General features: G+C 48.4%; 1 protein-coding gene across 4 annotated transcripts in view; it reads left to right on the top strand.

Moving 5' to 3' along the window:
* Positions 1–12,195, top strand: part of DZANK1 (double zinc ribbon and ankyrin repeat domains 1) — a 72,314-nt gene that overhangs the window by 26,080 nt on the left and 34,039 nt on the right. For 3 of the 4 annotated variants that reach the window (XM_073672476.1, XM_073672479.1, XM_073672477.1), the window contains exons 7-10: positions 1,215–1,300; positions 8,719–8,836; positions 11,294–11,407; positions 11,794–11,886. In XM_073672476.1, the coding sequence (XP_073528577.1) occupies positions 1,215–1,300; positions 8,719–8,836; positions 11,294–11,407; positions 11,794–11,886 (411 nt within the window). The remainder of the gene's footprint in view (positions 1–1,214; positions 1,301–8,718; positions 8,837–11,293; positions 11,408–11,793; positions 11,887–12,195) is intronic. The other variant, XM_073672478.1, reaches the window with a different exon arrangement.

Below are 12,195 nucleotides of genomic sequence, written 5' to 3' on the forward strand. Positions count from 1 at the left end.
GTTTTTCCCTCTGATCTAGAAGCCCTTATGCTTTTATGCTTTTGTTTCCCTGCAATCACCACCCCTCTTCAGTTACTTCTTTGTGCAACAGGTATAATTTTCCCTCACTACAGACAGATCTGTAGACAGATTTGAGCAGTTTTTTTTAGAGTGGTGAGCAATGAGTGCAGGAGAAATGAAAGGACTAATAGTTGGGAAACAGGCATATTTCTCAAATAAGAAACATTACAAAGTTTCTTATCATCACTTGTACTGTTCATTTAGGAAAAAACAAATAAAAGTGCAGCTACAATGTATGCCTCAAAGGTCTGATGAGTGAAAGTTTCTTTTCTGGCACTCCCATCTTTTGAGAGAAGAGGAACCCCTTTCTACCCTGTGACATTGCAGAGAAAAGGAGATAAGGGGGCACAAGTGCTCATAGCTGTCAGAGTTGTAGTTCAATGGAGTTGGTAAAAAGTTGAGTTTTTCATAAACTAAATGATAAACAATAAACTGTAATGGAGGGAGATACACACTTGCACAGACACTTCTCCATGTTGCCTAATCTTCTGGGGAGTGCAGTGCCTAAGACATGTATTTTATATCATTTGAATAGCCCATAAATGTCCTTTATGGGAATACCCCTTTAAATGAGCAATGCTAGTAAAACCAATGCACTATGTAATGCCTAATGCAGGTTATGATGGGGTTTGGCATGACATTCACATCTTCATAAAGGAAGAGGACAGGAACTTAAGCGCCACCTATTGAATGTAGCCATCCTAAAAGCCAATATCTACCCTTTAAAGTACCATACCAGATGACTTAGGATAGGAAGCCAAACCAGTTACTCCATTTGCAGACACATGTTTCCTGGTATTTGCACCTCATCAGTGCACAGCAGGAGAACTGGTTTGGCTGGGTGAGAATCCTCTGACGGGGTCTAAGTGGTTAAGTTTCTCCTTATAGAAAGTCAGCATAAGGAGATTTATAGATCATGCCATGCTCCTCTGGGAATTTAAGTATTCAAATTGCCTTTTCAAAGAGCCCATCACAGAGCATTGACGAGAAAATAGCATTCATGGTCTATAATAGGCAGAACAGTTTTACCAGATTTGCTTCCTTAAATTACCTGTCTGGCATCGGAGACCACATCTGGCGCCAGGGGTACAGGTTAGACATCTCTGCTCTAATATTACTGATATTTATACTTCATCATTTAATTTCTACTTCAGCTTAATGGGACATCAGAATCTATTGTTCGGAAGAGTTTGACAAGTACACAGAGTATGAGAATTCAACGTGAGACTGATTTCCTCAAGTAAGTGTTATGTTTGGACTCTTAAGATCCATAGAGATGAGGTAAAAACTGTTTCCTTATTGTAAGGTGGCTAATGGTCGCATAGTCAATTGGAGGTATGTGTCACAGAGATGGCTGGCCTCTGTGATGCAACCCAGAGTGTTTCTCTAGTGCATGTAAGCACTAAGAGCTCCGGGAGTCTGGTGACCCTTGTGAGGGCCACCCTTCCTCTTCAACTGATCCCAGGGAAAAAGGTTGACATACGGTGCATTCATGATGATGCTAAGAACTACCCCATGGCCAGAGTGGACATTGAAACGGCCCACGGTACTGAGGCCCATGAGGTCGGCGTCGTTCAGAACTTGTTGCACCCTATTATTATAGGCCGGGACTTTTGTTTACTTTGGGATCTGTGGGGGAAGGGTTCCGGCTTTGCTGGCTCGGATAAGAAACCAGTTAACCCTGATGAGGTATCACCACACCCAGAGCCAGATGGGTTTCCCTTTTGTGTCCTGGTGGGGGATGAGGAGGTAGTGTCCCCTGAATCTGACATTCCGGAATTAGGGGGTGACCAGCGAGAATTTTGGGTCTGCCCAACATAGGGATCTAACTTTGAAGGAAGCCTTTAATAATGTCACAGTCATAAATGGGGTTGCACAGGAGCCAGGGGCTGACACAAGGTTTCCCTATTTTATGATGAGTGGGGAGTTGTTGGACCGGGTCACGAAAGTGAGGAAGGAGCTTGTGGAACAGTTAATAGTGCCGGGTCCCTATAGATGGAAAGTGTTGGACATCACCCATTCACATATCTTGGGGGAAATCTCGGAGTGGAAAAGAAATGGATCGGGCAGAGGTTCTATTGGCCTGGGTGTCACCGGGAAATATTAAAGTATTGCACGTTCTACCCTAATTGCCAGTTAACCTCTCACTTTCGAAGTCCTCTCGTGCCATTGCCCATTATTGAAGTGCCATTTGACAGAATTGCTATGGACTTGGTCGGTCCCCTGGTTAAACCTACTCGTGGGCGTCAATATATATTGGTCATATTAGACTATGCCACCCGCTGTACTGAAGCGATCCCGCTGAGAAACTCCTGCGCCAAGAGTATAGCTCATGAGTTAGTCCATGTTTTCTCCCGGACAGAGTTACCAAGGAAGATCCTGACTGACCAGGGAACAACCTTTATGAGTAAGGTGATGAGGGAATTGTGCAAGGTCCTGCAAATCTCTCAGCTGAGGACTTCAGTATACCATCCTCAGAGAGATGGCCTTGTGGAAAGGTTTAATAAAACTCTGAAGAGTATGCTGAGGAAGGCCATAGAAAAGGATGGTAGAGAATGGGACTGTCCCCTACCGTATCTGTTGTTCTCCATCCGAGAGGTTTCACAGGCCTCTATGGGGTTCTCGCCATTTGAATTCCTGTATGGCCGACATCCGCAGGGTCTCCTGGATGTAGCAAAGGAAACCTGGGAAGCTGAGGTCACGCCCCACAGGAGCGTCATCGAGCACGTCGCTCTGATGCAGGAGAGGATTGCGAAGGTGATGCCCATCGTAAGAGAACATCTCCAGGCACAAGAGGCGCAGGCCATGGTCTACAACCGCTTAGCCAGAGTGCAGCAATTCATTCCTGGTGACAAGTCCTTGTTCTGATTCCAACCGTGGAAAGCAAGTTCTTGGCCAAGTGGCAAGGACCGTATGAGATGGTGAAAAAGGATGGTGAAGTGAATTATAAGGTTCACCAACCGGGACGGCGTAAGCCATACTAGATATACCACGTCAATCTCATCAAGCCGTGGTAGGACAGAGAGGCGGTGGAAGCTCCATGCTTGCTGGCCAAATCAGAAGGTGAGGTTGGAGGGATCGCAATAGCGAATACGCTAACGAAGGCCCAAAAACAGCAGTGTCAGGAGTTGCTGCAGAGGAATAGGGATCTGTTCTCTGAATTGCTGGGCCTCGCAAGGGTCATACAACACGAGGTTCTGACGGAGCCACATGTGCGAGTGAACTTGAAGCCCTATCGGATACCGGAGGCCCGACGAGAGTTGATCTCCAAAGAGGTGGCTCGTATGCTGAAACTCGGAGTCATTGAAGAATCCAAGAGCAGTTGGTTGAGCCCGATTGTCTTGGTCCCAAAGCCCAATGGTGAATGGAGATTCTGCAATGACTATCGGAATAAGGTCTCCAAATTCGATGCATATCCCATTCCACGTGTCGATGAGCTGATCGAGAGACTTGGGCCAGCAAGGTACATAACCACCTTGGCTTTGACGAAGGGATATTGGTTGATCCCCATGGCACAGGGAGGCAAGGAGAAGACTGCGTTTTCTACACCTGACGGATGCTTCCAGTATGTCCGGATGCCGTTTGGACTGCAGGGGGCCCCTGCAACCTTCCAGAGAGCCATGCATCGAATCCTTGCGTCCCATAAGAAATACGCCGCAGCATACCTGGACGATATTGTTACCTTCGGCCCAGACTGGGAGAGTCATCTGGAGAAGGTCCAGACGGTGTTTGATGCTCTGAGGAAGAAGGGGTTTTCAATAAACCCGAAGAAAAGTGCCATGGGAAAAGAAGAAGCCAAATACCTGGGTTATTTAGTGGGGAGAAGCGAGATCAAACCCCAAATCAGTAAAGTGGAGGCAATCCAAACCTGGCCGAGGCCGCTGTCAAAAAAACAAGTTAGAGCCTTCTTGGGGATTGTGGGCTACTACAGGAGGTTCATCCCAAACTTCGCCATGATGGCCGCACCCCTGACTTACCTCCTTAAGGGGACAAAATCGGCAATGGTCAAATGGTCTGAAGAGGCAGAGACGGCCTTTCAAAAAATGAAAGGGGCTCTGTTTAAGCAACCGGTCTTGGTTGCCCCCGACTTTAAGAAAGAATTTGTGCTCCAAACGGACGCCTCAGATGTCGGTTTGGGAGCAGTCCTTTCCCAGGAGATACACTGGAGGAGCACCCTATTCTAAACCTGAGTAGCAAGCTGTTCTCATGTGAGAGGAATTATTCGGTCATAGAGAAGGAGTGCTTGACCATAAAGTGGGTGGTGGACACGTTACGGTACTCTCTGTTAGGACGTAAGTTTAGATTGGTATCCGACCATGACCCACTCAGATGGATGAGGGAAACAAAGGGTAAAAATGCTAGAGTCACCCGCTAGTTCTTAGCCCTACTGGGTTTCAACTTCCATATAGAACACAGAGCAGAGAAGCTACATGGTGATGTCGATGCCCTCTCGAGAATCCCCTGTCTAGTGGTAGAAGGTGCCAAGTCCCACGGCTTTAGGTAGAGTGGAGAGGTATGTAAGGTGGCTAATGGTCGCATAGTCGATGGGAGGTATGTGTCACAGAGATGGCTGGCCTCTGTGATGTAACCCGGAGTGTTTCTCTAGTGCATGTAAGCACTAAGAGGATTGTTTGGTGCACCTGGGACAGGATTACGGGTAGTTTAGAGAGATGGACAGGTCTAGCAACCCTCATACCTCACCTCTGGGTGTGGTTAACAGCCTATAAAATGGAGGCTGTTGTTTGGCACATGGTCTGTGTGTCTGGAGGGAGAAGGCCTCCTGTGTGTGGTTGTCTCAAGACTGGGCCCGTGTACTGGATACCAACCAGCCTGTGTGACCACAGCGCTGTCTAACCAGAGACTTTGCTGAAAGGACTGTTTTTTCTTTGTTTTTGCCTGCACTAAAGGCTGTTTGTTTGCATTTTGCTTTTGACCGGTTTATGAAGCAAATAAACCGTTATGGACATTTAAGTAATATGCCTCCTGTTTGCCTCCGATCGCACCCAAGTGAGTACGATCCCTACAATATTTAATATGGGTAAATTATTGTAAGTGTACATCACAGCCGCACGTGACCCCACATAGGATCTCTGTCCACTTTGGTAAAGACAGTTTCCAATATTTGTAATATTATCACATATTAAACATGTATCCGTAACTGAAAAACTAAGGGGTTGTCACACAATGGACATTAATGACCTTTCCACAGGAGGTGATAGATGTCTGATTGCTGTGATCCTCACTGCTCGGACCTCCTTAGATGGCTATAAAAGGGTCCCAAGCCACCACCCCTTTGTTTCTTGCAATGAGTGGTCGAGCAATCTCCTGCCTCTCCATTCAGAGTCTATGGGTCTGTGATAAGTTTCTGATGGCTGCACATGGCTGTCTCCATCAGACGCATAGACATGCAGGGAGCAGCTCCGAACTCTGCCTAGATATCCATTGTGGGACAATCCCTATAAGTATTATTAGTACCAGACAATAAATGAAGGGTGAACATTTATTTTAACAAAGGAGTAATACATTAGGTAAACCCTTCAGGCAGGAGCAGGCTTATTCTGCATCTTACAATGGGCCGCTAGGACTTCTCTTTCCCTTGAGCCGATTAGGCCACACAAGGAGTGGCATGAACATTCTTATCTGCTTCTCTCCATAGAACGTTGAGAGAAGTGGCTGAGAAGCTACTCGCCACATAACCGAGGGGACATAGAGAATCCTGACCTGGACATAGAGAATCCTGACCTGGACATAGAGAATCCTGACCTGGACATAGAGAATCCTAATCTGGACATAGAGAATCCTGATCTGGACATAGAAGGAAATCCTGACTTGGACATAGAGGGTAATCCTCATCTGGACATAGAGGGGAATCCTCATCTGGACATAGAGGGGAATCCTCATCTGGACATAGAGGGGAATCCTCAACTAGACACAGAGGGGAATCCTCAACTAGACACAGAGGGAAACTTGACCTGGACATAGAGGAGAATCCTCATCTGGACATAGAGGGGAATCCTCATATGGACATAGAGGGGAATCCTCAACTAGACACAGAGGGGAATCCTCAACTAGACACAGAGGGGAATCCTCAACTAGACACAGAGGGAAACCTGACCTGGACACAGAAGGAAACCTGACCTGGACATAGAGGGGAATCCTGACCTGGACATAGAAGGGAATCCTGACCTGGACATAGAGGGGAATCCTCAACTAGACTCAGAGGGGAATCCTGACCTGGACATAGAGGAGAATCCTGACCTAGACATAGAGGAGAATCCTGACCTGGATATAGAGGGGAATCCTGATCTGGACATAGAGGGAAATCCTCACTTGGACATAGAGGGGAATCCTCACCTGGACATAGAGGGGAATCCTCAACTAGACACAGAGGGAAACCTGACCTGGACATAGAGGAGAACCCTAACCTGGACATAGAGGGGAGCCCTAACCTGGACATAGAGGGAATTCTGACCTGGACACAGAGGGGAATCCTGACCTGGACACAGAGGGGAATCCTGACCTGGACACAGAGGGGAATCCTGACCTGGTCACAGAGGGGAATCCTGACCTGGTCACAGAGGGGATCCCTGACCTGGACACAGAGGGGATCCCTGACCTGGACACAGAGGGGAACCCTGACCTGGACACAAAGGGGAATCCTGACCTGGACACAGAGGGGAATCCTGACCTGGACACAGAGGGGAATCCTGACCTGGACACAGAGGGGAATCCTGATCTGGACACAGAGGGGAATCCTGACCTGGACACAGAGGGGAACCCTGACCTGGACACAGAAGGGAACCCTGACCTGGACACAGAGGGGAACCCTGACCTGGACACAGAGGGGAACCCTGACCTGGACACAGAGGGGAATCCTGACCTGGACACAGAGGGAAATCCTGACCTGGACACAGAGGGGAATCCTGACCTGGACACAGAGGGGAATCCTGACCAGGACACAGAGGGGAATCCTGACCAGGACACAGAGGGGAATCCTCACCAGGACACAGGGGAACCCTGACCTGGACACAGAGGGGAACCCTGACCTGGACACAGAGGGGAACCCTGACCTGGACACAGAGGGGAACCCTGACCTGGACTCAGAGGGGAACCCTGGCCTGGACACAGAGGGGAATCCTCACCTGGACACAGAGGTGAACCCTGACCTGGACCCCGAGGGGAACCCTGACCTGGACCCCGAGGGGAACCCTGACCTGGACACAGAGGGGAACCCTGACCTGGACACAGAGGGGAACCCTGACCTGGACACAGAGGGGAACCCTGACCTGGACACAGAGGGGAACCCTGACCTGGACACAGAGGGGAACCCTGACCTGGACACAGAGGGGATTCCTGACCTGGACACAGAGGGGATTCCTGACCTGGACACAGAGGGGATTCCTGACCTGGACACAGAGGGGATTCCTGACCTGGACACAGAGGGGATTCCTGACCTGGACATAGAGGGGATTCCTGACCTGGACACAGAGGGGAATCCTGACCTGGACACAGAGGGGAATCCTGATAGTGCTCGCACTGCACTGTTACAATTAGGCAATCTGCAGTCACATAAAGTGACTACAAAAATTTATGTTGCGCCCTGAAAACTCCTTTTTTCAGCCTGTGTAATTATATTAGCTTTAAAGGGAATCTGTCAGCTGGATTTCACCCCCCAAACTATTTAAATGTAAATGTTTCCCTTTCAAAGACAAGTTCAGCAATACCTGTGAGAAGTCAGCGTTTGTATTGATATGTAAATGAGGAAGGAGAACTATTTTGTAGATCTGAAGCCTCTGTCACTCCAGATCTATTCTCCGCCCAGTGTCATCTCCTCCTGCTTGGCTGAATGCTGTGTGATTTCAAGCAAAGGAGATGTCAGTCAAGCAGGAGATGCTGACAAATTCCCTTTAAGATGCTAAAATTTGCTAATGTTTGAATACATACAGGGATTGCTACTGAAATGTGTAATATTTATCGGATAGCCTGAAAAATATATACAAATGTATCAATATATTGGGCTAATATATTGGGCAAGATTCTAGTAGAACCTCTTCCCTAATTAAAAAAAAAAAAAAAGAATCAAACAAACCCTTCATTTGTAATATATATTTTGGATTCCTTTCACTATAATCCAGTCTTGTGCTCTTACTTGCATTTTACAATATGACCACTAGGTGGCAGTGAAACACCATTTTACCAATAATATTCTGCAGTCAGTCATGTTTCTCATGGCTTTTTAAATGGAGAATGCCCCAATATTTAGATGACTGTTCTTATTTGGCTGCTGAGTTAACTTTAGTTTTCTACATTGTTTGCTTGAAATTTAAATGTTACTTTACCACAATTTATATTTTTCATCTCTCATCCGGGTTCGCTGTGAATTTCTGATCGCTGGGCGCTCCACAAATGAGACTCCCACTGATCGCTAGGATAGACATTGGATAGAGAGGATTGCACATGCTCCATTTGGTCTAATCCTCGCTGCTCAGATTGTTGGGTCAGAATTTCCATAACAGAAATTTCAGGGCAATGTTCATATATGGTTCATTTATTAATTCCCAAATGAATCGATCTTTAAAACCCAAATTTCCTCCTATTTCTTGTTTGGAAGCCAGTTATTGTTTATCACTTTCTTCTACTCTTTCTATTCACTTCTAGGTGTGCTCACTGCTTAGCACCTCGGCCATCAGACCCTTTTGCGCTCTTCTGCCAAGAATGTGGAGCTCCTGTTCCACCTGTGCCTGGACGTCGTCTGCCACCTCCTGAGGGAGGACAGGTAGCCATTTAATAATTCATCTAAGAGTAGGGTCACACATCTGTTTTCTCCACATGCCGTACAGTCTCATGCCGTACAGTCTTAGGCCAGTTTCACACATCCAGATATTTCCGGTACCGGAAAAATCCATACTGGTGTGGCACATGTATTTTGCCCGTGTGCCGCATCAGGAGCACACGTACCGGCGTTTGGGAATCAGCGGTACAATTTGCGCTGTTCCCAAGCGCCGGGTGCTGAACGCTGCCCTCATCATTGTCCCCTGAACCAGCAGGGGTTAATGATGAGAGTTGTAGTCTGCTCCCAGTGTCTATACGTGTAAAAGTAAGAATAAAATAAAAAAAAAATCCACATGCTCACCTGTCCTAAGTTTCCCCCGCTGTAATCCATGCGACCACTTAGCAGAGGAGCCAGGGAGAATGACTCGCTCTAGCCAGGGGCCCCGGAGCTGCACTGCGCTCAGTGAGTAACAGGACACCACTTGCTGAGCGCAGCTCCGGGGCCATTTGCTGCAGGAATCATTCTCCCGGGCTTCTCTACGTGAGTGGTCGTATGGATTACAGCGGGGGACCCTTAGGACAGGTGAGTATATTGATGTTTTTATTTTATTGTTATTTTTACAGGTGGAGACACCAGGAGCAGTCTACTACTCTCATCATTATCCCATGCTGGTGCTGATCAATGATGATGGCAGCTTTGAGCACCTGGTGCTTGGGAACAGCGCTAACTGTACTGCTGATTCCCAGGCGCCGGTACGTGTCACATGGATAGCATCCGTGGATCACACGGTCCATTGAAACACACTGACATGTGCGCAGACCCATTAATTTGAATGGGTCTGAGTGTGTCAGTGTCTCCGGTACGTGTGGAAACTGCCACCACACGTACCGGAAATACTGACGTGTGAAAGAGCCCTTATGCCGTACAGTCTCCTGCTGTACAGTCATGCCTTACAGTCTTATGCAGTTCAGTCTCGTGCAGTCTCATGCCGTGCAGTCTTATGCTGTTCAGTCTCCTGCAGTTCAGTCTGGTGCCGTACAATTTCTTGCCATACAGTTTCTTGCCGTACAGTCTCCTGCCGTTCAGTCTCCTGCCGTTCAGTCTCCTGCCGTTTAGTCTCGTGCCGTACAGTCTCGTGCCGTACAGTCTCGTGCCGCACAGTCTCGTGCCGTACAGTCTCGTGCCGTACAGTCTCGTGCCGTACAGTCTTCTGCTGTACAGTCTCCTGCTGTACAGTCTCCTGCCGTACAGTCTTCTGCCGTACAGTCTTCTGCCGTACAGTCTCCTGCCGTATAGTCTCCTGCCGTACAGTCTTGTGCCGTACAGTCTCGTGCCGTACAGTCTCCTGCCTTACAGTCTCCTGCCTTACAGTCTCCTGCCGTACAGTCTCCTGCCGTACAGTCTCCTGCTGTATAGTCTCCTGCTGTATAGTCTCCTGCCGTACAGTCTCCTGCCGTACAGTCTCCTGCCGTACAGTCTCCTGCCGTACAGTCTCGTGCCGTACAGTCTCGTGCCGCACAGTCTCGTGCCGCACAGTCTCGTGCCGTACAGTCTCGTTCCGTACAGTCTCGTTCCGTACAGTCTCGTGCCGTACAGTCTTCTGCCGTACAGTCTCGTTCCGTACAGTCTCGTTCCGTACAGTCTCGTGCCGTACAGTCTTCTGCCGTACTGTCTCGTGCCGCACAGTCTTCTGCCGTACAGTCTTGTGCCACACAGTCTCGTGCCTTACAATCTCGTGCCGTACAGTCTCGTGCCGTACAGTCTCGTGCCATACAGTCTCGTGCCGCACAGTCTCGTGCCGCACAGTCTCGGGCCGCACAGTCTCCTGCTGTACAGTCTCGTGCCGCACAGTCTCGTGCCGCACAGTCTCGTGCCGCAGTCTCCTGCCGTACAGTCTCCTGCCGTACAGTCTCGTTCCGTACAGTCTTCTGCCGTACAGTCTCGTTCCGTACAGTCTCGTTCCGTACAGTCTCGTGCCGTACAGTCTTCTGCCGTACAGTCTTCTGCCGTACAGTCTCGTGCCGTACAGTCTTCTGCCGTACTGTCTCGTGCCGCACAGTCTTCTGCCGTACAGTCTTGTGCCACACAGTCTTGTGCCTTACAATCTCGTGCCGTACAGTCTCGTGCCACACAGTCTCGTGCCGCACAGTCTCGTGCCGCACAGTCTCGTGCTGTACAGTCTCGTGCCGCACAGTCTCGTGCCGCACAGTCTCGTGCTGTACAGTCTCGTGCCGCACAGTCTCGTGCCGCACAGTCTCGTGCCGCACAGTCTCCTGCTGTACAGTCTTCTGCCGTAGTCTTCTGCCGTACAGTCTCGTGCCACACAGTCTCGTGCCACACAGTCTCGTGTCACACAGTCTCGTGCCTTACAATCTCGTGCCATACAGTCTCGTGCTGCACAGTCTCGTGCCTCACAGTCTCGTGCACACAGCTTTATGCTGACATTCTGTTTCCTTGCAGATGGGCCTGTGTGTGGAGTGTAAGTCAATGGTCCCTATGAACACTCCTTCCTGTATTGTGTGTGAGGCACCGCTGTATGCCCAGATGCAGCCTCAGGCTAGTATCCGTCTTCGGGTACGTTGAACTATGACCTGTTGTTTTGCTGATTTATATTCTTAAAGAGATTGTACCAAGATTGCAGCATGTCACCTGTCCACAAGAGTGCGAATGGCTATAAGATGTCAGCACAGTGGTCTGCTGTCTCTGTTAGTCCCATAGACATTCATATGGCGTGTGATCATGAGATGTAGCGGGGACCCCCAGCCATCAGCATCTTCTGTACACCGTTGAAATCTTGGTACACCTCTTTATGACCTGTGTCCATTAAGGGAAGGCTGACACCTTCTTCTATAAGTATAAGAATTCAGGTCTCAGTCTTGCCATTAGAAGACCAGGTCGGTACTTTTTTTACATTTTCGCCACTAAATATTGATGACTTTAATAATTTTCATCTTTTTAAGGATAAAACAATCTGTCGTTTTTGCGGAACCGGAAATCCCATTAATCTAAAGCATTGTGTGACCTGCGAGGCGAAGCTGCCAGAGACTCAGGTGGTACAAGCTGCTCTTATAATTCATATGTAGGTGCCAGTATAAGGGTGATAAGGTGGCGAACTGTCTGAGGTTGAACACTATGGTGAATATCAGGTATTATCACCAAGAATGAGAGGATGGGGGTGGGGAAAGGAAATGGCCGGGGAGATGTGAAAAGTGTATATGACAAAGGAAAATCATTTCTACTTCTCCAATCATTTCACCTTTACATCCATTACAGAATATTGAATATTGATTGATAGAATATTGGCATTTTGCCAGTTTTGTTACTAATAGGCGGCCCCTTCACCCATAATGACTGCTACATGT

Source organism: Phyllobates terribilis, unplaced genomic scaffold (assembly GCF_046119375.1).
Source record: "Phyllobates terribilis strain yellow unplaced genomic scaffold, ASM4611937v1 Scaffold_3__8_contigs__length_932513732, whole genome shotgun sequence".
In the NCBI taxonomy this organism is placed as follows: domain Eukaryota; kingdom Metazoa; phylum Chordata; class Amphibia; order Anura; family Dendrobatidae; genus Phyllobates; species Phyllobates terribilis.